This window comes from Pristiophorus japonicus, chromosome 13, assembly GCF_044704955.1.
Source record: "Pristiophorus japonicus isolate sPriJap1 chromosome 13, sPriJap1.hap1, whole genome shotgun sequence".
NCBI lineage: Eukaryota > Metazoa > Chordata > Chondrichthyes > Pristiophoridae > Pristiophorus > Pristiophorus japonicus.
Window position 1 is genome coordinate 196,659,162 of NC_091989.1, and position 27,442 is coordinate 196,686,603.

The 27,442-nt window shown below is 48.9% G+C and overlaps 1 protein-coding gene across 1 annotated transcript; it reads left to right on the top strand.

The window, feature by feature from the left end:
• Nucleotides 1-22,606, top strand: utp4 (UTP4 small subunit processome component). The gene is made up of 16 exons (XM_070898369.1): nt 1-291; nt 748-939; nt 1,656-1,740; nt 2,620-2,709; nt 3,304-3,515; nt 3,697-3,868; nt 3,948-4,039; nt 4,950-5,046; nt 14,022-14,086; nt 16,708-16,830; nt 18,454-18,610; nt 19,803-19,909; nt 20,335-20,430; nt 21,050-21,235; nt 21,625-21,735; nt 22,337-22,606. The coding sequence occupies exons 1-16, from the start codon at nt 136-138 to the stop codon at nt 22,451-22,453; spliced, it is 2,058 nt and encodes a 685-aa protein (XP_070754470.1). The 5' UTR covers nt 1-135; the 3' UTR covers nt 22,454-22,606.
• The last annotated feature ends 4,836 nt before the right edge of the window (nt 22,607-27,442 follow it).

Below are 27,442 nucleotides of genomic sequence, written 5' to 3' on the forward strand. Positions count from 1 at the left end.
TTCCGGGTGAAGGGTCAGACCTCGCGGACCGCGCGGAGAAAAAAACGAAACCCGGAGCCCGGCCCCCGACCCGAGCCGAGAGCCTCGGGCCCCCAGAGACAGACCCTGAGGCCTGACCCTGAGGCCGGGCCCATCATGGGCGAGTTCCAGGTGCACCGGGTGCGGTTCTTCGCCTTTGTGCCGGCGGCGATCCGCTGCCTGGCCTACAGCGGCCGGGGGCGCCTGGCGCTGGCGCGGTGCAACGGCTCGGTGGAGATCTTCAACCCGGCCAGCAACTTCAACCAGGAAAAGGTAAACCCGCGGCCCCGGCCCCGGCCCCGGCCCAGCACACACAGCTCACATCCTCCCGCAGTGCTGAGGGAGCGCCGCACTGTCGGAGGGACAGTACTGAGGGAGTGCCGCACTGTCGGAGGGGCTGTCTTTCATTTGAGATATTAAACCGAGGTCTGGTCTTCCTTCTCGGGTGGATGTAAAAGATCGCTTGGCACTATTCGAAGAAGAGCAGGGAGTTCTGGCCAATATCCTTTAATCAACATCATTAAAAACATGATTTGGTCATTCATCAATTTTCTGTTTGTGGGATCTTGCTGTCTGTAAATTGACTGCTGCATTTCCCTTGTTCTTTCTTTCTGGATTATGTACTGGTGTCCTGGACTGGAGCTTGAATAATGGAGTAAAGCTGATGTGGGTGCATGAGCTGGATACTCACAGCACACTATCGATTAACTGAACCTTTCCTGTTTACAGGTGATTCCTGGGGATGACAAGAGGTTAATTGAAGCAATCAGCTGGGTTGGTCAGGATCGCCTTCTGAGTGTGGGATTGAATGGAGAAATCATCGAGTTTGACCTGCAGAGACTCTGTCCCAAGTACAGACTGGATGCTTTCGGAGGCCCTCTCTGGTGCATGAGCTGTAACTGCGAGGAGACTCATCTGGCGGTTAGTACAGGGTGATCCATGCACAGGTTAAAGACTGTGCAGTTAAAAAAAATCTAAACTGGACTATAAACGTATTGGGATATCCGAGGATACAGCTCTTACTTTGTGGGACATAATTTTTCTTCTGATTTAATTTGTGCTGTACCTGCCCTGGGAGTGTTTGATGGGACAGTGTAGAGGGAGCTTTACTCTGTATCTAACCCGTGCTGTACTTGCCCTGGGAATGTTTGATGGGACAGTGTAGAGGGAGCTTTACTCTGTATCTAACCCGTGCTGTACTTGCCCTGGGAATGTTTGATGGGACAGTGTAGAGGGAGCTTTACTCTGTATCTAACCCGTGCTGTACCTGCCCTGGGACTGTTTGATGGGACAGTGTCGAGGGAGCTTTACTCTGTATCTAACCCATGCTGTACCTGCCCTGTGAGTGTTTGATGGGACAGTGTCGAGGGAGCTTTACTCTGTATCTAACCCTTGCTGTACGTTCCCTGGGAGTGTTTGATAAGGAGGAAAACATATTTTATATCTGAATAAATTTCTTGAAACATCAATTTTAAAGTGAATTTGAGTCTGAGTGAAGAGTTTTCTTTCTCTTCAAAACTCTCACCCACTGTGAGTGTGAAGTGAAGAGTTTTATTTTAATACGATTGCTGCATCTTACTGTGTTTCTGGCCTGGGTCTGTGTGCACTGGTTGCTGAAGGTTCTCTGTTATCTGCAGGTCGGCTGTGAAGATGGCTCAGTCAAGCTGTTTGAGATTGTTCCAGAAAAACTTCAGTTTGAGAGAAATCTGGATCGTCAAAAAGGTGTGTGTTTTTTAATGGATAAAAGGATAAAGCTATTATATCTGGATTCCTGAGTCCAGTATCGCACTCTGACCAGAGGCTGTGACCCTCACTGAGACGGGACGGGAGGGGCTCTGTCTCTGTCTCTGCAACCCAGCACAAGAGGAGCTACCTGACATTGCCATTGGAATGTGTGTTTGGGGGTGGGGGGGAGGTGTCTGAGTTTCACAGTGAAGAGCACAGGAATAGAGACGGCACTTTGGAAAGTGTGACTGGACTTCAGGAGATTATAGACAGAGTGGTGAAATGGGCAAACACATGGCAGTTGAAATTTAACCCAGAGAAATGTACAATGAAGCATTTTTGAAGAAAGAATGAGAGTCAATATTAACTAAATGATACAATTTTAAAAGGGAGTGCAGGAACAGGTACCTGAGGTGTATGTACACAAATCTGGAAGGTGGCAGGACAAGTTGAGAAGGCTGCTAAAAACATATGGAATCCTTTATCAATAGACAACAGAGTGCCAAAGCAAGGACTTTATCAAACTCAAGAAAGATTTGAAACTGTTTCCAGTGGCAGGAGGGTCAGTAACCAGAGGTCGCAGATTTAAGATAGTTGGCAAAAGAGCCATAGGGGAGGTGAGAATTTTTTTAATGCAACAAGTTGTTGTGATCTGGAACGCGCTGCCTGAAACGGTAGTGGAAGAAGATTCAATAGTAACTTTCAAAAGGGAATTGGATACATACTGGGAGGGGAAAATTTGCAGGGCTATGGGGAAAGAGCGGGGAGTGGGACTAATTGTATAGATGTTTGAAAGAACCAACACTGCCTCTCTCTGTACTATAAGATTCTATGAATTGACAGCAGGAACATGATGGGCTTCTCTCTCTTTGGCAGGTCGTGTGCTCTCTCTGGCCTGGCACAAGTCGGGCACAATGATTGCGACAGGGTCACTGGATGTTATCCGAGTTTTTGATGTGAAGTCTGGTAAGTCAGTGTGTTTATGATTGTTACCGGGGTAAAGTCTGGTTGGCATGATTTGATGTCCTTTGGCGAGGAGGTGAGTGAATGTTACAAGCTGCTCCTGGTGTCCGAATGCGTCTAGTCGATGTTCCGTGTGAACTGCTCAGTGGGGTAGAACTTGGGCAATCCTGCCAGATAGGGAACCCGCTACTCAACGTGGGCAGCTGCCCCCTGGTGTATCCCACCTGTGGGGCTCAGCCTTTGTTGATATAAGTGAGCAGTGTGAAGCAGTTTGGATGCTGCCCTTTCAGCTCGGAGGCCTGAGTTTGAATCCATTTCAGTAGATGAGCCTTCTCTCTCTGCCTGATGTCGAGGTTCTGTGAAAATTTGTGTGAGGCACTCTTGAACCATCTCAGAGTCACCGAGAGCAAAATTAAAAAAGACGTTTCTAAAAAGATTTGAAGCTCTCGATTGTTTGACCCGCCGTTCTTTGTTCTGGACCTGAGTCAGTTTTTCTGTCTGTGGCGTTTAGCTGAATCCCAGCTCCTCCTGATTGCCCCATTCACATGTGTTCATCACCCTCCCTCTCACTCTCACTCTCTCTCTCTCTTTCTCCAGGTCACTGCACACGCCGTATTCATGTGGATCGTGGTGATACGACTTCGCACAATCGTGAATGTGTGGTGTGGAGCCTCGGGTTCCTGAGTGATTACACCATCGTGAGCGCAGATTCGGCGGGGAAAGTGCAGTTCTGGGATTGGAAGACAGGAACTCTGCTGAAAACACACCCAGTCACCAAGTGTGATGTGCTGTCACTGGCAGTGAACGAGGTGAATGAGATGGGCTCATTGAGTTCACACATCTCTTGTCACTGGTCCAATCACACCCCACTCATTGTCACACTCAGCTATAATGCTCTGTCGCACACCCACTCGCTGTCGGGCTCTGTCGCACACCCACTCGCTGTCGGGCTCTGTCGCACACTCTGCTGATGCGGATTTTGCTCTGCAGGCCGAGGACAGCATTGCAGTCGGGACATCCGAGGGAACCGTCGTCCAATTCCAGCTGCTTGCAGTAAAGTCAGGAGCTGCCAACACCCAGTGGGTTCGTACAAAGACCTTCAAGCACCATTCCCACGATGTGAGGGCCGTCGTTCACTCCAAGTCTGCCCTGGTCTCAGGTGGTGAGTGGATCAGATCTGTTTCTGTGGTAGGTTAGCGCTGAGTTGGAACGTTCCTGAATTCTTTCTTTTCCTGGACCAGGTGTGGACACCCAGCTGGTCATTCGTCCCCTGATGGACAGAGTGGAAACCAAGTCGTATGAAGCTGCTCTCCGCAAGGTCCTCTTCCCACATGTAAGTGCTAGCTGCAGCCAACAGCTGTGGCCTCAGTCTGTCTGCACCCAATTATTCTTCAACACAGAAACCAAGGAGTGATATTCTGACTTGGACTTTGGGCTGAGGGACTTGTGTGCAAAGGCAGTCGTAGTCTGCAGATGGTTTGCACATGGGGATTGGAACACTAGTAAGAAGCCTGTGTTTAATGTACTGTACAATGCGTCTGCATATGGAGAGTCGGTGTGAAGTACAGAGCGCTATAGCAGGGACAACCTGGTGTGTTGGAGGCAAATCTGCTCCGGTTTCAGTTCCCAGAGCAGCTCGAGTTGTGGCAATTGGGCCGTTCGGGAGCCACGGGTAAGGGATTCTGTTCAGGTGCAGCATGTTGTGAATAAACGGAGCGTTTATTGACATCAGTGTGTCAGCCAATGAGTTAAGACAGGGCGGGACTTACGGCGTTTATTCAACAAACAGCAAAGCAAATAAAGTCTATTTACATGGAGTCTCGATGAACTGCGGCAAACTGATCTCGTGACTGAAAACTACAGCAACGTCTCCTGATTAAAAGCGTGGTGATTTGTGCAGTGTGGAGGATAGTTACAGAATACAAATGATATGTGCATAATCAATTGCAGTCGCTGACAGCGGTGCAAACGCCAGGCCTGATCCCGGGTGGGGAGAGAGGAATTGCCCTCCAATCATTTCCATTCTGGCCGGGAGCAGAAATTGGTGAAATTAGTTGAGGAAGGGTTAAAATCTGGGAAGTAGTTGAATGATTGCTGTTAAAGGAGAGTTTCCAGCCAGTGAACAGGTCGGTCGGTCAGCTCACCCTCCTATCTGAAATAATGCAAGCTGTACGTGAGAGGTGGGGTGAGACATGAAAGAGAGGCGAATTAATCTTGAAATCAATCCTTTGACCTCTCCACAGCGAAGCCTGGTGTGTTGCAGCCGGAAGGCAAATCTGCTGCTGTTTCAGTTCCCACAGCAGCTTGAGTTGTGGCGATTGGGCAGCTCGGGAGCCACAGGTAAGGGATCACGTTCAGGTACAGCACGCTATGAATAAAGGGCCTCCGAAAAAAAATGCAGATTTTAATTTGCTGTCGGCGCACTTAACTAAGAAGGTTTGGAAACACAATACCTGTGTGAAGTGAGGGGAAGCCGAGGCAGTGAGCACGATAAACACAGGCACATCACGCACTTTGGGCATGGTGTGGCCCAGAGTCCCAGTGAGACCGGGCACACTATAGCCCAGTGCTGCTGTGTGGATTATGGTCTCGGTGAGACCTGGAACGCTACTGCTCAGACACTATTTGTTGAAAACTGGTTGTTCTCTTCCCCTCTTACTTGCCAAAATAAAATGATATATCTCAGTTTAAAAAAAAAAAGAGATGTTCATTTTTTAGTGCAGACTGTGGTGCGGGCAATGGTGGTGGCCACACTGACTTCTCCCACGACCCTTCGAGAAGATTAAAATAGAGCGTATCTTATCCTTCTAATCATCCCACCTCAGATCTCCCACCACCTCTCCCGGAGGCACTGCTCAATGCCGAGCTTACGGCTCACACCCCACGTAGACAATTAGGCCCATACAGGAGAGCCTGGTCTCCAGTCATCTCGGACCCCCTTGCCACTGGACCAAGATCTTGCTCTGCTAAGCCCGTGTGGTAGCCGGTGTGCAACGACCACCCCACGTTAAAAGAACTCGCGCACAGGCATTTTCCACCCTTCAAAAATTAGTTCCTGTATTGGACTGTACAGTCACCTGAGAATTCATTTCTGGAGTGAAAGCAAGTCTTCCTCGATTTTGAGGGACTGCCTATGATGATGATGTTTGTGAAGGTGCAGCCAGTGACAATGTTCTGGGGGAGGTGGGGTCTAAGAGGCTTAGCGACTAGAATCATGGAATGTACAAATCAGGAGGAGGCCATTCGGCCCATCGTGCTTGTGTTGGATCTTTGAAGGAGCTCTCCAATTAGTCCCACTTCTCTGCCCTTTCCCCGTAGCCCTGCAAGTTTTTTTCTTTTCAAGTAGTTATCCAATTCCCTTTTATAAAATCATTATTGATGCTGCTTCAACCACTCTGTAAGAGAAGGGATAACCAACTAAGGGATGATATCAAATTCAAAACAAGGGCATACAATGTGGCCAAGACCAGTGGGAGGCCAGAGGATTGGGAAACTTAAAAGCCAACAAAGGACGACTAAAAAAAAATAATAGAGAGAAGAAGAGGGATTATGAAAGTAAACGAACAAGAAATATAAAAACAGATAGTTAGAGTTTGTACAGGTACATAAATAAAAAAAAGAGTGGTTAAAATAAATGTTGGTCCCCTAGAGGATGAGACTAGGGAATTAATAATGGGATACAGGGAAATGGTAGAAACGAACAAATATTTTTTGTCAGTCTTCACGGTAGAAGAGACTAAAAACATCCCAATAGTGGATAATCAAGGGGCTATAGGGAGGGAGGAACTTAATACAATCACTATCACTAAAGATGTAGTACTTGGTAAAATAATGGGACTAAAGGTGGACAAGTCCCCTGGACCTGATGGCTTACATCCTAGGCTCTTAAAAGAAATGTGAGAAGAATGAGAGATGATCTTATCGAAACGTATAAGATTATGAGGGTGCTTGACAAGGTGGATGCAGAGAGAATGTTTCCACAGATAGCGGAGACTAGAACTAGAGGGCACGGTCTTAGAATAAGGGGCCGTCCATTTAAAACTGAGATGAGGAGAAACTTCTCTGAGGGTTGTAAATCTGGAATTCGCTGCCTCAAAGAGCTGTGGAAGCTAGGTCATTGAATATATTTAAGACAGAAATACAGTTTCTTAAACGAAAAGGGGTTATGGGGAGCAGGCAGGGAAGTGGAGCTGAGTCCATGATCAGATCAGTCATGATCTTATTGAATGGTGGAGCAGGCTCGAGGGGCCATATGGCCTACTCCTGCTCCTATTTCTTATGTTCTTAAGTTAAGTGGCTGCAGAGATAGTGGATGCATTGATTATAATCTATCAACATTCCCTGGATTCGGGGGAGGTCCCAGCAGATTGGAAAACTGCAAATGTAACGCCCCTATTTTTTTTTTAAAAAGGAGGCAGACAGAAAGCAGGAAACTATAGACCAGTTAGCCTAACATCTGTCATTGGGAAAATGCTGCAGTCCATTATTAAGGAAGTAGTAGCAGGACATTTGGAAAAGCATAATTCAATCAAGCAGAGTCAGCTTGGTTTTATGAAAGGAAAATCATGTTTGATAAATTTGCTGGAATTCTTTGAGGATGTAACATGCAGGGTGGCTAAGGGGGAACCAGTGGATGTGGTGTATTTGGACTTCTAGAAGGCATTCGATAAGATGTCACATAAAAGGTTACTGCACAAGATAAAAGTTCATGGGGTTGGGGGTAATATATTAGCAAGGATAGAGGATTGGTTAACGAATAGAAAACAGAGTGTCGGAATAAATGGGTCATTTTCCACAGTAACTACTGGAGTGCCACAGGGATCGGTGCTGGGGCCTCAACTATTTACAATCTGTATTAATGACTTGGATGAAGGGACCAAGTGAAATATAGCCAAGTTTGCTGATGATACCCAAAGATGGGTGGGAAAGCAAATTGTAAGGAGGACACAAAAAATCTGCAAAGTGATATAGACAGGCTAAGTGAATGGGCAAAAATTTGGCAGATGGAATATACTGTGGGAAAATGTGAGGTTATCCACTTTGGCAGATTAAATAGAAAAGCAAATTATAATTTTAACGGAGAAAAGTTTTCAAAGTGCTGCAGTACAAAGGGACCTGAGGGTCCTTGTGCATGAAACACAAAATGTTTGTATGCAGGTACATCAAATAATCAGGAAGGCAAATGGAATGTTGGCCTTTATTACAAGAGGCATAGAGTATAGGAGCAGGAGTAAGCCATTAGGCCCCTCGAGCCTGCTCCGCCACTTAATAAGATCATGGACTCCGCTCCACTTCCCTGCCCGCTCCCTATAACCCTTTATTCACTTATCTCTCAAAAATCTGTCCATCTCAGCCTTAAATATATTCAATGACCCAGCCTCCACAGCTCTCTGGAGCAGAGAATTCCATAGATTTACAACCCTCAGAGTGAAGAAATTCTTCCTCGTCTCAATTTTATTTTGAGACTATACCCCCTGGTGTTAGTTTCCCCTATGGGTGGAAATATCCTCCCTGCATCCACCTTGTCGAGCCCCCTCATTATCTTAATATCTTTCGATAAGACCATCTCTCATTCTTCTGAACTCCAATGAGTATAGGCTCAACCTATCTTCATAAGTCAACCCTCTCATCTCCGGAATCAACCGAGTGAACCTTCTCTGAACAGCCTCCAATGCAAGTATATCCTTCCTTAACTATGGAGACCAAAACTGTACGCAGTACTCTAGGTGTGGCTTCGCCAATATCCTGTACAGTTGTAGCAGGACTTCTCTGCTTTTATACTCTATCCCCCTTGCAATAAAGGCCAACATTCTATTTGCCTTCTTGATCACTTGCTGCAACTTGATTGATAGTTGCTGCAGTCCGCAGCTTTCTTTTCATTTTCAACCACACAGCTGATTTTAGTATCATCTGCAAACTTCTTAATCATACCCCCTATATTCGAGTCTAGATCATTGATGTGTACCACAAAAAGCAAGGGACCTATTACTGAGCCCTGCGGAACCCCACTTGAAACAACCTTCCAGTCACAAAAATACCCATCGACCATTACCCTTTGCTTCCTGCCTCTGAGCCAATTTTGGATCCAACTTTCCATTTTTCCCTGGATCCCATGGGCTTTTACTTTCATGACCAGTCTGCCATTTGGGCCCTTATCAAAAGCTTTGCTAAAATCCATATACACTACATCATAGGCACTGCCCTCATCGACACTCCTGGTTACCTCCTTGAAAAATTCAATCAACTTAGTTAGATATGACCTTTCCTTAACAAATCCTGTTGACCCTAATTAATCTGTGTCTTTCAAAATGAAGATTTCCCTGTCTTCAGGATTTTTTCAATAATTTTCCCACCATTGAGGTTAGGCTGACTGGCCTGTAATTACTCAGTCTATCCTTTCTCCCTTCTTAAATAAAGGTACCACATTAACAGTCCTCTGGCATCACATCGGAAGCCAGAGAGGATTGGAAACTGATGGTCAAAGCCTCTGCTATTTCCTCTTTTTTGCTTCTTTTAGTAGCCTGGGATACATTTCATCCGGCCTGGGACATAACCACTTTCAAAGCTGCTAAACCCCTTAATACCTCCTCTCACTGTTTATTTCATCTAATATTTCACACTCCTCCTCCTCGATAGCAGTGTCTGCATCGCCCCTCTCTTTTGTGAAAACAGACACAAAGTATTCATTAAGAACCATATCCACATCTCCCGCCTCCACACACACATTACCTTCATGGTCTCCAATAGGCCCTACCCTTTTCTTTAGTTATCCTCTTGCTCTTAATATATTTATAAAACATCTTTGGGTTTTCCTTGATTTTACTTGCCAAGAATTTTTCATGCTCTCTCTTTGCTTTCCTAATATCCTTTTTAATTTCACCCCTGCACTTTCTATATACCTCTAGAGATTCTGCAATATTTAGCCCTCGGTATCTGTCATAAGCTTTCCTTTTTTTCTTTATCCTATCCTGTATGACCCTAGACATCCTGGGGGCTCTAGATTTGTTAGTTCCTTCCTTTTTCTTTAAGTGCACATATTTGGCTTGAACCCTACGGATCTCCTCCTTGAATGCCTCCCACTGCTCTGGCACTGATTTACCTTCAAGTAGTTGTTTCCAGTCCACTATGGCTAAATCACCTTTCAGCTTAGCAAAGTTGGCTTTCCCCCAATTTAGAACTATTATTCCTGGTCTATACTTATCCTTTTCCATAACTACCTTAAATCTAACTGAATTATGGTCACTAGCACCTAAATGCTCTCCCACTGATACCCCTCTAAATCCAAAACCGCCCCCTCCCGTGTTGGGCTTGCTACATACTGGCTATAAAAGTTCTCGTGAATGCATTTTAGGAATTCCGCACCCTCTATAGCCTTCACACTACGTTTGTCCTAGTTAATTTTAGGATAGTTGAAATCCCCTATTACTGCCCTATAGTTTTTACACTTCTCAGAAATTTGCCTACCTATTTGCTCTTCTATCTCCTTCTCACTGTTTGGGGGTCTATAGTACACAATGAGCAGTGTGAATGCCCCTTTTTTGTTTTTCAGTTCGACCCATATGGTCTTGTTTGTTGATCTCTCTTAACATATCATCCCTCCTCACAGCTGTAATAGTTTCTTTAATCAATACCACGGCCCCCCCTTCCCTTTTTACCCCCCTTCCCCTTTTTACCCCCCCTTCCCCTTTTTACCCCCCCTTCCCCTTTTTACCCCCCCTTCCCCTTTTTACCCCCCTTCCCCTTTTTACCCCCCCTTCCCCTTTTTACCCCCCCTTCCCCTTTTAACCCCCCCCTTCCCCTTTTTACCCCCCTCTATCCTGTCTGAAAATCCTTTAACCAGAAATGTTGAGCTGCCATACTTGCCCCTCTTTTAGCCATGTCTCTGTAATAGCTATATCATACTCCCAAGTGCCTACCTGTGCTCTCAGCTCACCTGCCTTATTCCCTATACTCCTTGCATTGAAGTATATACCATTTAGTACAACTAGACCTCCTTGTTGACTACTTTCTAGTCCTTGTTTCCTCCGTCCTTCACATTCACTTTCTCCATTTCTGCTTTCCAATTCCAGCTTTACTTTACTCCCTACTGAATCAATTCTCGGGTTCCCATCCCCCTGCCAAGCTAGTTTAAACCCTCCCCAACAGCACTAGCAACCCCCACCGTGAGGATATTGGTCCCGGCTTTGTTGAGATGCAACTTGCCCGGCTTGTACAAATCCCACCTCCCCCAGAAGCGGTCCCAATGCCTCAGGAATCTAAAGCCTTCCTTCCTCCTGCACCATCTCTCCAGCCACGCATTCATCTGCTCTATCCTCTTTCTGTACTCACTAGCTCGTGGCACCAGGAATAATCTGGTGCTGACTACCTTTGAGGTCCTGCATTTTAATCTCTCTCCTAGCTCCCTAAACTCTGCCTGCAGGACCTCATCTCTCTTTCTACCTATGTCATTGGTACCGATATGGACCACGGCCACTGGCTGTTTCCCCCCCCCCCCAACCGCTCGGTGACATCCTTGACCCTGGTACCAGGGAGACCATCTTGGAGTCACGTCTGCGGCCGCAGAAACGCCTCTCTGTCCCCCCCCCCGACTATTGAATTCCCTATCACTATAGCTCTTCCATTCTTCTTCTGCCCCCACCCCCCACCCCTCACCCCCCACTCCAGTTCAGCTGAGCCACCCGTGGTGCCGTGGACTTGGCTCTGGCTGCACTCCCCAAAGGCACCAACCGGTACTCAAGAGAATACCGGTTGGAGAGCGAGATGGACTCGAGACTCCTGCACTACCTGCCTAGGCTACCTCTTCTGTCTGGCAGTCATCCACTTCCTCTCTGCCTGCACACTCTTAAGCTGCGGGGTGACCACCTCTAGAAACGTGCTATCCACGTAGCTCTCAGTCACCTGGATGCACCGCAGTGACTCCAGCCTCTGCTCAAGCTCCAAAACGCGGAGCTCGAGTTGGTGCAGCTGGAGATACCTCCTGCACACATGGTCGTCCAGGATTTCCCACATGCCACAGGATGTGCAATCCACGGGTCTGAGCTGCCCTGCCATCCCTCGAATTGACTCGGAACTATCGAATAGAAATAAACCTTAGCAAAACACACCCAGCTGCTACTCAGCAAACAGCTGGTTTAATTAATTAGGTTTTTTAGATAATAAATATCACTTATCTATTTAATTGTGGCTCCTAACTTACACCAATGTCCAGGGTTTAAAAAAAAAGAGAAATATTCACCGGCCAATTGCTTACCTGCTTGGCTGTGACGTCGCACTTCGATTTAGAATCGTTTAACTTTTTGTCTCTTACCCACGCAGGATGGCTCCTCCCAAACACCGGCTCTCCCGCTCTGTGCCGCTCCTTTAGTAGCTTCGCGCCCGGTCAGCTCTCGTGATACTTGCCCGCTTCTCTCGAACACCCAAAATAGCAAAGGACCCACAGTCTGGGTTTGAAATGTTTTACTCAGCGAGTTGTTGTGATTTGGAATGTGCTACCTGAAATGGCGGAGGAAGCAGATTCAATAATAACTTTCAAAAGGGAATTGGATAAATACTTGAAAAGAAAAAAATTGCAGGACCACGTACCATTTAGTTTATATTGCCCCTCATTCTTCCTACCAAAATGCATCACTTTACACTACTCTGCGTTAAATTGCAACTGCCATGTGTTTGCCCATTTCACCAGTCTGTGTATGTTCTTCTGAAGTCTGTTACTATCCTGTATATGCTGTATTTCTGAGTTTCTGCAAACTTTAAAATGATGCCTGTATTCCGAAGTCCAGGTTGTTGATATATATCGAAAAGAGCAGTGGTCCTAATACTGACCCCTGGGGAGAGCCATTGTGTACTTCTCTCTACTCTGGAAAAATAACCATTCATTACTATTCTCTGTCCCTTAGCCAATTTTGTAGCTGTGCTGCCACTATCCTTTTAATCCCATGGGCTTTAATTTTGCTAACAAACCTATTATGTGATACTTTTATTAAACACTTTTTGAAAGTCCGTATACACAACATGAACCACACAACCCTCATCACCCCTCTCCGTAACTTTATCAAAGAATTCAATCAAGTTAGTCAAACACAACTTGTTGACATTTGACTTTCATTTATTAACCCATAATTTTCCAAGTGCCAATTAATCTTGTCCCAGACTGTTGTTTCTAAAAGTTTCCTCACCACTGACATTCAGCTGACTGGCCTGTAATTGCCAGGTTTATCCCCCTCCTTTTTTGAACAGTGGTGTAACACTTGCAGTCCTCTGGTACCACCCCCATATCCATTGTGGCCAGAGCCTCTGCAATTTCCACCCTTGCTTCCCTCAGTAACCTAGGATGCATCCCATCCGGACCGGGCAACTTTTCTTCTACTTTGAGTATGGACAATCTTTTTATCCTATCCAATATTGCTATACTACCTCCTCCTACATTGGCAGCATCCTCTTCTCTAGTGATGCAAAGTACTCATTTAATACCTCAACAATGCCCTCTGCCTCCACAATATCTACTTTGGTCCTTAATTATACGCACCCTTCCTTTGACTACCCATTTATATGTTTATAAAAGATTTTTCAGTTCCCTTTTATGTTGGCCGCTAATCTATTCTCGTACTCCCTTTTTGTCCTTCTGTGCTGTTATTTCTATCATTTTTTGTGAAGTTTGACATCCATAAACTGACTCAAATTTAGTAACTGGATTGTCCTGTTTAAACTTCATTGGCCTCGTTAGTGAATAATTCCTCAACTAGAACTTCAAGATCTATTAGAATGAGCAACGTGAGAGATGTGCAAAATATTATCAACTGGGATTTAACACGATTGCAAACCGTCAGCACAGTTACTAACTGAGGGCAGAGATTCTTTCACAACATGACCCTAGCTTCCATCCACCTCCTGGGTTTGAGCCCAGAGCCTGTACAATCTACACCTTCCTGCACCCCATTGGAGTGTACCGCGCAGCCTTGTGTTAAACCCATGTTTCTATTATCATAGAATGGTTACAGCACAGAAGGAGGCCATTCGGCCCGTCGAGCCCGTGCCAGCTCTCTGCAAGAGCACTTCAGCTAGTCCCACTCCCCCAGAACCCCATATACATTTGTCTCTTTCTTGGCAATGTCTCTGCTCATTAAAGGTACTTAAGCTTTTGCTGCTGTTATTTCCGACTTGTGATGTCAAGTCTGTCCCCAACCAGATCTGGTTTGAATACTTCCCATTGTTTGTGAACTTAGGGTATTTGCCAATTTTCCTTTCCAGTTTATCCAGACTAGTTTTCTTTTTATCTGTATGATATATAGTGACATTTCTTCCCCACTCTGTCTCAGGGACTCCTGGGGATGTTCTGCCCATCAGCAAGAAACCGGAGAAACTGCTGCAGTTAAAGTCCAAGGTATGTGCGAGGAACGGGAAGCTTTAGGCTCGGACATTAGCAATGGAAGTTCTGAACTTTGACTAGCGAGCCCTGAGTCTGTAAAGTATCTCTGTGACCCCCAGACAGCCATAGCTCATTTCCATTATGGTGACTCATTTTTGCTCTTGAGCTGAAGTGAGCCCAGCTTGCTCTCTTTGGGAGAGTTGCCCCTGGGCTCTGGGAGTTGCACCTGGGCTCTGTGCAAGTTGCCCCCGGGCTCTGGGACTTAATAGATTCATAGAAATTTACAGCACAGAAGGAGACCATTTCGGCCCATTGTGTCCGCGCAGACCAACCAAGAGGTATCCAGCCTAATCCCACTTTCCAGCTCTTAGTCCGTAGCCCTGTAGGTTACGGCACTTTAATTGCACATCCAAGTATTTTTTAAATGTGGTGAGTGTTTCTGCCTGTACCACCCTTTCAGGCAGTTCCAGAACCCCATTACCCTCTGGGTGAAGAAAATTTCCCTCATATCTCCTCTTAAACCCCCCCCCCCAGTTACTTTAAATCTATGCCCCCTGGTTGTTGACCCCTCTGCCAAGGGAAACAGGTCCTTCCTATCCACTCTATCCAGGCCCCTCATAATTTTATACACCTCAATCAGGCTCCCCTCAGCCTCCTCTGTTCCAAAGAAAACAGACCCAGCATCTCCAATCTTTTCTCATAGCCAGTCCAGGCAACATTCTTGTAAATCTCTTCTGCACCCTTTCCAGTGCAATCACATATTTCCTGTAATGTGGTGACCAGAACTGCACACAGTACTCCAGCTGCAGCCTAACCAGTGTTTTATACAGTTCAGGCTTGCTCTTGTATTCCATGCCTCGACTAATAAAGGCAAGTATTCCATATGCCTTCTTAACCACCTTATCTACCTGGCCTGCTACCTTTAGGGATCTGTGGACCTGCATTCCAAGGTCCCTTTATTCCTCTGCACTTTTCAGTGTTGTACCATTTAATGTGTATTCCCTACCTTGTTAGATCTTCCCAAATGCATTACCTCACACGTTCCAGATTGAATTCCATTTGCTACTGTTCTGCCCACCTGACCAGTACATTGATATCTTCCTGCAATCCGCAGCTTTCTTCTTCACCATCAACCACACAGCCTATTTTAGTGTCATCTGCAAACTTCTTAATTCTACCCCCAACATTCAAGACCAAGTCATTGATATATACCACAAAAAGCAAGGGACCCAGCACTGAGCCCTGCGGAACCCCACTGGATACAACCATCACAAAAACACCCATCAACCATTACCCTTTGCTTCTTGCCTCTGAGCCAATTTTGGGTCCAACTTGCCACTTTGCCCTGGATCCCATTGGCTTTTACTTTCGTGACCAATCTGCCATTTGGGACCTTGTCAAAAGCTTTGCTAAAATCCATATACACTACATCATCTGCACTGCTCTTATCGACCCTCCTGGTTACCTCCTCTCAAAATTCAATCAAGTAAATCAGACATGACCTTCCCCTGACAAATCCATGCTGCCTGTCCTTGATTAATCCGTGTCTGCCCCTGGGCCCGGGCTCTGAGAGTTGCCCCTGGGCCCTTGGTTAAGAAGATAAGAAATAGGAACAGGAGTAGGTAATTTTGCCTCGCGAGCCTGCTCTGCCATTCAGTAAGATTAAGGCTAATCTGATCATGGACTCGGCTCCACTTCCCTGCCCGCTCCCCATAACCCTTTGCTCCCTTATCGCTCAAAAATCTGTCTATCTCCGCCTTAAATATCTTCAATGACCCAGCCTCCACAGCTCTCTGGGGCAGAGAATTCTACAGATTTACAGCCCTCAGAGAAGAAATTCCTCTTCATCTCAGTTTTAAGGGCGGCCCCTTATTCTGAGATAACTACGTCCCCTAGTTTTAGTTTCCCCTATGAGTGGAAATATCCTCTCTGCATCCACCTTGTCGAGCCCCCTCATTATCTTACATGTTTCGATAAGATCACCTCTCATTCTTCTGAACTCCAATGAGTAGGCCCAACCTATTAACCTATCTTCATAAGTCAACCCCCTCATCTCCGAAATCAACCGTGTGAACCTTCTCTGAACAGCCTCCAATGCAAGTATATCCTTCCTTAAATACGGAGACCAAAACTGTACGCAGTACTCTAGGTGTGGCCTCACCAATACCGTGTACAGTCGCAGCAGGACTTCTGTGCTTTTATACTCCATCCCACTTGCAATAAAGGCCAACATCCATTTGCCTTCCTGATTACTTGCTGTACCTGCATACTAACCTTTTGTGTTTCATGCACAAGAACCCCTAGGTCCCTCTGTACTGCAGCACTTTGCAATTTTTCTCCATTTAAATTATAATTCGCTTTTCTATTTTTTTTCTGCCAAAGTGGATAACCTCACATTTTCCCACATTATACTCCGTCTGCCAAATTTTTGCCCACTCACTTAGCCTGTCTATATCCCGTTGCAGATTTTTTATGTCCTTCTCACAATTTGCTTTCCCACCCATCTTTGTATCATCAGCAAACTTGGCTACATTACACTCGGTCCCTTCGGTTCTGTGCGAGGTGCTCCTGGGAGCCGGGTTCTAAGTCTGTGTTGGTGCTGATCTTCGTTCTGTCTTGTCATTTCCCTTGTGTAGGGTTGTGATCACATACGGTGCTGTGCACTCTCTCCGTGTGGAACCTGGATTGCATTCTCGACCATCTACAGAGTTCGCCTATATCGGTTACAGTACGAGAATGACTCCATCGCTGTTAATGCGGTAGGTCAGCTGTGACAGTGTTAGATGGGAATCGCGTGGGAGGCGGTAGCAGGTGTTGAGTTGTGTTGACTTCTTGTGATTTGGTTTGAATGATGAGTGGGGAGGCGGGGTGATTATGTGTGGGGGGGGGGGAGAAAGAGTGTGTCTGACTGGCGGGTGGGGGTGTTTGATACGGGGAATGGGGATGGGTGGGCTAGTCTGCAGTGGCGGGGCCAGTCTGCGTGCAGGTGGGATGCCGAGTGTCCGTGGGCTCCCGGGTGGGTTGCTGTGTGTCCGTGGGGTCCCAGGTGGGTTGCTGTGTGTCCGTGGGATCCCGGGTGGGTTGCTGTGTGTCCGTGGAGTCACGGGTGGGTTGCTGTGTGTCCGTGGGGTCCCTGGTGGGTTGCTGTGTGTCCGTGGAGTCCCGGGTGGGTTGCTGTGTGTCCGGGCGGGGGGTTCCCCGGGTGGGTTGCTGTGTGTCCGTGGAGTCTCGGGTGGGTTGCTGTGTGTCCGGGCGGGGGGTTCCCCGGGTGGGTTGCTGTGTGTCCGTGGAGTCCCGGGTGGGTTGCTGTGTGTCCGGGCGGGGGGTTCCCCGGGTGGGTTGCTGTGTGTCCGTGGAGTACCGGGTGGGTTGCTGTGTGTCCGTGGGGTCCCTGGTGGGTTGCTGTGTGTCCGTGGAGTCCCGGGTGGGTTGCTGTGTGTCCGGGCGGGGGGTTCCCCGGGTGGGTTGCTGTGTGTCCGTGGAGTCCCGGGTGGGTTGCTGTGTGTCCGGGCTGGGGGGTTCCCCGGGTGGGTTGCTGTGTGTCCGTGGGGTCCCGGGTGGGTTGCTCTGTGTCCGTGGGGTCCCGGGTGGGTTGCTGTGTGTCCGGGCGGGGGGGTTCCCCGGGTGGGTTGCTGTGTGTCCGTGGGGTCCCGGGTGGGTTGCTGTGTGTCCGTGGGGTCCCAGGTGGGTTGCTGTGTGTCCGTGGAGTCCCGGGTGGGTTGCTGTGTGTCCGTGGGGTCCCGGGTGGGTTGCTGTGTGTCCGTGGAGTCCCGGGTGGGTTGCTGTGTGTCCGTGGGGTCCCGGGTGGGTTGCTGTGTGTCCGTGGAGTCCCGGGTGGGTTGCTGTGTGTCCGGGCGGGGGGGTTCCCCGGGTGGGTTGCTGTGTGTCCGTGGGGTCCCGGGTGGGTTGCTGTGTGTCCGTGGGGTCCCGGGTGGGTTGCTGTGTGTCCGTGGGGTCCCGGGTGGGTTTCTGTGTGTTCGTGGGGTCCCGGGTGGGTTTCTGTGTGTCCGGGGGGGGTTCCTGGGTGGGTTGCTGTGTGTCCATGGGGTCCCAGGTGGGTTTCTGTGTGTCCGTGGAGTCCTGTATGGGTTTCTGTATGTCCGAGGGGGGTGTCCTGGATGGGTTATGTGTCCCTGGTGGGGGGGGGGGGGTTCCTGGGTGGGTTGCTGTGTGTCTGTGGAGTCCTGTGTGGGTTTCTGTGTGTCCGAGGGGGGTGTCCCGGGTGGGTTGTTATGTGTCACTGGTGTGGGGGGGGGCGGGGGTTCCTGGGTGGGTTGCTGTGTGTCCGTGGGATCCCGGGTGGGCTCTATGTGTCCGTGGGGTCCTGGGTGGGCTGGACTTATGTCACTGATTTCCGACTGTGTACCCTTTCCCTCCCGCAGGTCTCGCGGATTGTGAAGTCTCTGCAGGCGGCTCATCAGTTGCTATTTTCTGCCGATTCAACCAGGCTGTTTGTTGCCTCCGATCATAGCTGTGTTCAGGTCGTGGATCTGGTGACGCCCGGCTCCAAACGCGCACACTCTCTTGCACCCAAATCTGGTGAGCCTTCCTCAGAAATGCCGCTAACCATTTGGGTTCCTGGCAAGCTCCACCGCCTTTAGCCTGGTGCTCAACTATAAAAACAGTGACGTCCAGACAGCTGACTGGGACACAAGATATTGTTCTCTTTTGGTGTTAAACCTTTGGCCACTAATGTCTGGAGCATTAGAAACATAGAAAATAGGTGCCAGGAGTAGGCCATTCGGCCCTTCGAGCCTGCACCGCCATTCAATGAGTTCATGGCTGAACATGCAACTTCTGTACCCCATTCCTGCTTTCTCGCCATACCCCTTGATCCCCCTCGTAGTAAGGACTACATCTAACTCCTTTTTGAATATATTTAGTGAATTGGCCTCAACAACTTTGGTAGAGAATTCCACAGGTTCACATTCCCCTCAAAACTGTTGCTGCGGTGTGTAATTCTGCGATTATTGGGATTGACCATCCAACGGAGGGAATGTTCAGTGATTTCCTTCCCCCTCCGCCCTGTCGTGAAGGTGCTGACTCCCACTGGAGTACAGTTCCTGAAGGTGCTGACTCTCCCTGGGGTACAGTTCCTGAAGGTGCTGACTCTCCCTGGGGTACAGTTCCTGAAGGTGCTGACTCTCCCTGGGGTACAGTTCCTGAAGGTGCTGACTCTCCCTGGGGTACGGTTCCTGAAGGTGCTGACTCTCACTGGAAAAAGTTCACTAAATCAGGTTGTGACACTTATCTATTATAATATCTGTTTTTATCTGTTTGGGGGCTGGGAGCACATGGTCCGGACTGAGTGGGAGTTGCACCGACCAATGGGCGATCAGGGCAAGCCTGGCCTCTCAACCAATCAGGACAGGGAGTGATGGCGTGAATTTTGAAAGTTTGGTTGGCACTGGGTCTGCTCCAATGAGGAGTTGGCAGTGGATATAGTGGGGACAATGGGCAGGGCTTCCACGGGCATTGCTGCGGAGCCGAGAGGAGGGGGAGGGAGGGAGGACATTGATTCTCTAGACGAAGAAGATGATAATCTAAACAAGTACTATTGCAATAAATATACTAATTTGACCACACATTTTTGCTAGTTGTGTAATAAACAAATCCTGGTCTGTTTTCAAACCATTCTTGCTTTGATGGACGATTCAGTGCCTGTTCCGGGAGGTTTTATTTAGTTTGTTTTTTGCTGAATAGCGCTCACGGTCTGTTCCCTTTCCTGTAGTGTCCCTCGAGTCCGTCTGTCTGTTGGCAGCGAGTGCTGATGGCAACTGGCTGGCAGCTGCGAGTTACAGCTGTGAAATCAACATCTATAACCTCGAGCGGTTAAAGGTAGGGGCCGGAAACCAGAAACTTCAGGTTGACACCCGGGTATGGGGGTGACCGAGGAGGGGGCGGGAGGCAGGGAGGGATGGGGGCAGTGTTGGTGGGCGGGGCCAGGGGAGGGGGATGGGGTGATGTGGGGGAGGGGTGGGTGTGGTGTTAGTGGGGTGGGGGGGGGAAGAGGGGGGGGGCAGTGTCAGCAGAGGGGAGGTATCGGGGGGGGTGGTGTTTGGGGGGAGGGGGCGATGTCCGGGGTGGGGCCGAGATGGGGATGGGGGTGTTTTGGAGGAGGGGTGACGTCGGGCGTGGCCGAGGGAGGGATAGGGGTGTTGGAGGGGCGGCGGAGGAGAGATATTGGGGGGAGGGGCGGTTTAGGGAGTGCTGTCGGTGAGGCCTGTGTTTCTGAGCACTGATGGATTCTTTCTTCCTTCTAGCATCACTGCACCGTTCCGGTCTATAATCATCTCCCCACTGCAATGGCCATTAATCCACAGAACAACAACCTGATCACCGTCCATGCAGATCACCAGGTACTGTAGCCGATTGAGATCACTCCACCTGCTCGTCAGCATCATGAAATAGCCTGATCGGTGAACCTTGCTGTCAGGCTCTCTTTTACTGTGGGGTTAGTGGAAGATTCCTGTTAGCAAATGGGGTTAAAGGGACAGTGGCAACAAAGTTGGCTAAGGGACAGAAAGCATAGAGTAGTGGGGGACAGTTGTTTTTCAGACTGGAGGGAAGTATACACTGGTGGTTCCAGGAGTCGGTGTTGGGACCGTTCCTTTTTTGATATATATTGACCTAGAATTGGATATACCGGGCATAATTTCAAAGATATGAAACTCGGAAATGTAGTCAACAGTGTGGAGGATAGTAACTGACGTCAGGAGGACGTAGACAAACTGGTGTAATGGACAGACACATGCAGGTGAAATTTAACGACGAGAAGTGTGAAGTGATACATTTTGAAAGACAGAATGAGGGGATGCAATATAAACTAAATGGTACAATTTTAAAGGGGGTGCAGGAACAGAGAAACCTCGGGGTGTACGTATACAAATCTTTGAAGTCGAGAAGGCTGTTAAAAAGCTTGCGGAGTCCTTGTAAGGAAGTTATGCTAATTTATAAAACATACTTTTGTCTTCTCAGATTTTTGAGTTTAGCATCAGTCAGAAAAAGTACACTGAATGGAGCCGGGCGTTGCAGCGACAGGGATTGCACCCACTCTGGGTCGAACGGGACACGCCTGTCACGCATGTGACCTTTAATCCTAAAGTGCCCACACAGATTATCATTCATGATGCTTACATGTTCTGCATCATTGACCAGTCGTTGGTAAGTCTCCTGGCCATTATATCCAGGCCCGCTGACCTGTCCTCCCACCCCCTCCCGGCCTCACTGACCTGGCACCCATCCCACAGCCTCACTGACCCATCCTCCCCCACCCCCCCCAACATGGCCTCGCTGACCCGTTGTCGTGTTCTCCCTCCCCAACTCAACGGAATTTATATTCTAGTCATGATTCCTCTTGGACCGCCTTACTCCTCCTGCGTTCTTGTCTTAAGGCGCTGGTCTCCATTGCTTATCATCTCCCCCACCTGCCTTCTCCCGCCCGCTGTGAGGAGGACAGATTACTCTATAATTATCTGCGTTTTTTGCAATTGTTGATAATTTCACTTTTGTCTGTTGCATTTTTCTCCAGACTAATTCTCAATTCCTTCCAGCGCCTGCCGACTGAGCAATCGCTGCTCAATAACCAGATGACCCTGAGAGTCCTGTCCATAAAGGCTCGCAAGGCCCAGGAGCACGCATTCAAAATCTGCAGGAAATTCAAGGTGAGATCTGAGGGACTCGTAGAATGTTTTAGCACAGGAACAGGCCATTCCGCCTGTCTGGTCTGAGCTGGTATTGTCCTCCACATGAGCCACTCGGTCTAATTCACTCTCCTCACTCCCCATACCCTTTACTATCCTACCCAGTTTAATCCCACTCTCCCTTTAATCCTCTCCATGATTCAGATGCCCATTATTTAATTCCCCGGACTTTGTCCGGGGGTAGAGTTGGGGACTAAGTCCGGACTGTGTCCCGGGGGGATGGGGGAGAGTCGGGGATGAGCCCCGGACTGTCTCCCAGGGGGCGGGGGAAGTTGGGGACTGTGTCCCGGTAGGGGGGGTGGGGGGAATCGGGGACTGTGTCCAGGGGTGGGGGCAAGTCGTGGACTGAGCCCTGGACTGTGTCCTGGTGGGGGAGGAATGGGGGTGGGAGACTGAGCCCGGACTGTGTCCCGTGGCCAGAGGTTGAGCACTTGGTATTTATCTTGTGTCTTGTTTTCCAATGACGGGGGTTTATTGGTATGCAGTGAGATTTCTTCCTGTACAATCTGTAGTTGTATTCTGGATCCGGTCAGTTTCCCTAAACCCTCCTTTTTCTATGCAGCCTCTGCTCTACGTGGAGATGCTGTTGGATGGCTGTCTTGTGGTGGTGGAGCGCCCTGTGATGGAGATCAATGCACAGCTGCCTGCACCGGTCCGACAGAAGAAATTTGCCACGTAAATGGGTCCTGGGTCTGAGTTACTGCCAGTTCCCACCATCGCTCCTCTTCCTTCACCATCTTTCAAATTACCCACTGAACTGTCCTTGAAACGTTGCGTTGGGGTTACGAACTTGTAATATTTTTTAATAAAATAAATGCTATGTCAAACTCCAGCCATGGCCATTGTCCAGCACTGGCTCACTGATTGTCACTTTCAACAAATGGTCTGAATCAAATGTCATCTACTTGGCCTTTCCCTCCCTATCGCAGAACCCACCTCCAGCCCCACTGGTACTTTGAATCGACCCCCATTGACCTTTCACCTCTACAGTGGAATCTTCCCCAAGTAACCTGCAGGATTATTGGATGTCGTGCTCCTGCTCCTCCTTGCACAATTCACCAGTTCCATCATTTTACAATAAGCCAATAGGAAATGGATATTGCACGGCTAACCAGTTTAATGCGTGCGACGCAGGATGGCAGCGGACTGTTCGGTATGACTGCTGTGCCTGGTTAGCCCTCTGCAGCACCTGTGTTAAAGGTGCGATATAAATCTTAAGTTATTTTAGCTTTCATTCAGACCATTCCATAGCAGCACTGTGCAGTGGAAGGAGAAGGGTTGGTGGAGACCAAAGGCAGGGCCAGAGAGGTCGGCTTTGAGAAGGCCTTTGAAGTAGGGGAGAGGAGTAATGAGATGGGGGGATTCCGGGTGACGAGGTGGGGGGGGGGAGTTTGGGATAGTGAGGTGGGGGTCGGAGTAACGAGATTGGGGGAATTCAGGATAATGAGGGGGGGGGTTGAGGTATCGAGGTAGGGGGATTTGGGGTATCGAGGTGGGGGGGGAGGTTCATGATGAGTGCTTGCTTGTGGGGCCAATGCGCTTGATTCTCTGGCCAAAGGCGTGGTGGGGGTTGCAACAGACGGGATGTTCTGCAACATGGGGCTGGAGATGGGTGCTGTAATAGGGAGGCAAAGGCATGTAGATGAGCATAAAGTTTTTGATTTCAATGCATTAGCTAATGGGGAGCCAATAAAGGGGAGGAACCTCGAGCAACATTGATCTCGACAATGGAGTTTTGGACATGCTGCAATCTGAAGGGCGGAAATTCAGAGGCACTGAAGTGATCCAGTCTGCAGGGGTCACAGCCAAGGATAAGAGTTTCTCCAGCACAGAAGACGAGGTAGGGTGGGGGCTGACTGTGTTACTGGCGACTGGATGACTGGCGATTGAGACGCGGCTCGGGGTCGAACAGGAAATGGGATGAGCGCCATTCGGCTTGGCTTGAGTAAGCAGCCAGCGAGAAGGGGGAGTTGTGGGTTACTGTGTGGAGGTTTCAATGGGAGTTGATTTGAATGTATTTAGTTTTTCTGATGAGTTGAAGGAAATTCTTCGTAATCCAATATTTCATGTTCAATGAGTTGAGCTGCTCACTGGTGATTGTGCAGTTGATGGCTGGGGAGCCTCCTATCAACAAGAGCAGGCATTGACGACAAGATCCAACATCGCCTCCAGTGCAGCCTTCGGCCACCTGAGGAAGAGAGTGTTTGAAGACCAGGCCCTCAAAACTGTCACCAAGCTCATGGTCTAAGGGGCCAGAGTAATACGTGCCCTCCTGTATGGCTCAGAGATGTGGACCGTGTACAGTAGACACCTCAAGTCGCTGGAGAAATACCACCAGCGATGTCTCTGCAAGATCCAACAAATCCCCTGGGAGGATAGACGCACTAACATTCGTGTCCTCGTCCAGGCCAACATCCCAGCATTGAAGCACTGACCACACTTGATCAGCTCCGCAGGGCAGGCCATATAGTTCGCATGCCAGACACGAGACTCCCAAAGCAAGCGCTTTACTCTGAACTCGTCCATGGCAAACGAGCCAAATGTGGGCAGAGGAAACTTTCCAAGGACACCCTCAAAGCTTCCCTGATAAAGTGCGACATCCCCACTGACACCTGGCAGTCCCTGGCCAAAGACTTGCCTAAGTGGAGGAAGTGCATCCGGGAGGGCGCTGAGCACCTCGAGTCTCATCACCGAGAGTATGCAGAAAACTAGCACAGGCAGCGGAAGGAGCGCGCGGCAAACCGGGCTCCCCGCCTACCCCACCTGTGACAGAGACTGTGGTTCTCGTATTGGACTGTACAGCCACCTAAGAACTCATGCTAAGAGTGGAAGCAAGTCTTTCTCGATTCTGAGAAACTGCCTATGATGTTGATTAAAGCCAGGAGTCAGTGAAAGCCGACATGCGTCTAATGGGACAACCGTGGTATGTGAGGAGCAAAAGCCAGAACTGAAAGAAAGAAATGAAGACTTGCATTTATATTTATAAACTAGATTTGTTTGTTAAGCACTATATAAATGCAGTTATTTATCATGTCCTCAGGATGCCCAAAGTGCTTCACTGCATGCACTGTACATGATCAAAAGCAGCAGCCAGTTTATGAAGGACAAGGCCTTGGGCAAAGCCAGAGGAGTGACCGGGCATGGTGATTTCTGCATCATTCTCATATTTTCTCCATAACCCTTCAACCATCTGGCTATGCGAGGCTGCATCAGTTAAAGTGAGATATTGCTGTATGGAAGTAGAGTTCCTTGGCTATTTGAGGTCCACAATCCTGATATCACTGATCGCAGAGTGGGTACTGAGCTGCTCTCAGTTTTTGAAAGCGATAGAATTGAACTCTGCCATCTTCTTGGTGAAGATATGATTGGGACATGAATCTTCCAAGAAGAGCTCAGCAAAAAAGTGAGAGCCTTTAATTTCACTAACTTTTTAATCCATGCTGTTACATTCCCTTTAACACCGAGCGCCTTCAATTTACCAGCAACCTCCTGTGTGGCGCATTCAGTGTCCATGTACACCGCATGACTGAATGCGGTGGTTGGCTGAGCTCTGAGACTGGCGATGTTTATAAGAACATAAACATAAGAACATAAGAATTAGGAACAGGAGTAGGCCATCTAGCCCCTCGAGCCTGCTCCGCCATTCAACAAGATCATGGCTGATCTGGCCGTGGATTCAGCTCCACTTACCCACCCGCTCCCCGTAACCTTTAATTCCCTTATTGGTTAAAAATATATCTGTGATTTGAATACATTCAATGAGCTAGCCTCAACTGCTTCCTTGGGCAGAGAATTCCACAGATTCACAACCCTCTGGGAGAAGAAATTCCTTCTCAACTCAGTTTTAAATTGGCTCCCCCGTATTTTGAGGCTGTGCCCCCTTGTTCTAATCTCCCCGACCAGTGGAAACAACCTCTCTGCCTCTATCTTGTCTATCCCTTTCATGATTTTAAATGTTTCTATAAGATCACCTCTCATCCTTCTGAACTCCAACGAGTAACGACCCAGTCTACTCAATCCATCATCATAAGGTAACCCCCTCATCTCCAGAATCAGCCTAGTGAATCGTCTCTGTACCCCCTCCAAAGCTAGTATATCCTTCCTTAAGTAAGGTGACCAAAACTGCCCGCAGTACTCCAGGTGCGGCCTCACCAATACCCTATATAGTTGCAGCAGGACCTCCCTGCTTTTGTACTCCATCCCTCTCGCAATGAAGGCCAACATTCCATTTGCCTTCCTGATTACCTGCTGCACCTGCAAACTAACTTTTTTGGGGATTCATGCACAAGGAAGTCGCTAAAAACAGCTCTGGGCCCTGACTCCGTTAGGTGCATCGAGGAGGCTCAAGCACGTGGGGCGATCCCGTCCGAACTGACCCCCGTCCGGACGGAATTCCTCATCGGCGCCAAACCCCGAAACCTCCCTCGGAAGCCGGCGCCTCACAACTTGAGCCGCCTCGGGGAAATCCCCTCCGTGCCTTTCAGTTCCGCGCGGAGGGGTTTCCTGTACGGGCTGCTCCTGCACACCCTCAATTTTGCCATCCTCACCTGCCGTCCGGACACACCATGGCGTACCATCTTGCCGTCCGGAGGAGGCGGGGGTCCCCGATGGAGGGCACTCCACGCGGGAGTCCTCCCAGTATTTATCGGGGACTTGGCCTGGAGGGTGGTGCACGGAGCAGTGCCGTGCAATAAATTTTTAAGCCGGTTCACGGGCTCCCAGGCCACCTGCAATTTCTGCGGTCTGGAAGAGTCCGTGTTCCATGTTTTTATCGAATGCGCAAGGTTGCAGCCCGTTTTATTATTTAAAGGGGCTGCTCCTGAAATTCTGGCTGCACTTCAGTCCCACACTCCTGATCTTTGGACACCCTATGCGGAGGGGAGCGGGTAGGTCCAAGGGCTTCCTCGTAGGACTGCCATCAGCCGGTCCAGGCAGCGGGCGGTCGAGGGGGTCGGTCAACCTGACTGCCTGCCTCTCTTCCATGCGTACATCCGCGCCAGGGTGTCCTTGGAGATGGAGCACGCGGTGTCCACCGGTACGCTCGCGGCCTTCCGCGAGAGGTGGGCACCGGAGGGACTGGAGTGCATCATCACACCCGGCAACCAAATTTTAATTTGATTTTATGTTTTAAAGTTTAATTTGCTTTAATTGCCGGTGTTTTTAGTGTCCCCCTCCCCTTTTATAGGGGGCACTTGGAGAAAAAATATGATTAGTGCCCAAAAAAAAACACAAAAAAATATAAAAAACAAAAAAAAGAGCCTTGTAAATGTTTGGTGCGTCCCTCAGATCGGGGGGCCACGATTTAATGTTTTCGTTTCCTCCCAAAAGAGTTCATGCACAAGGACCTCCAGGTCCCTCTGCATTGGATGGATTTGTAGCACGCTCTTACTATTGGCTAGGATTGCGCAGCGGAGGCTCTTTAAATGATTATCTAGGGTGAGATGCAGCCATTGTGATTGGCTGGCTGTGAGAACCCGAAGGAGTTCATTGGCAGAAATTGAGATCAGCGGCTGTGATTGGATAGATCGTAAATCGCAATTACTGGACGAAAATGGTGATTACTGGGATTGGCTGGGCTATGAAGGCGCGGCTCCCATTGGCTGCCCCGTTCTCCGATCCCATTGGTTGCCCCGTTCCCCGCTCCCATTGGCTGCCCGGGGCGCGGGTG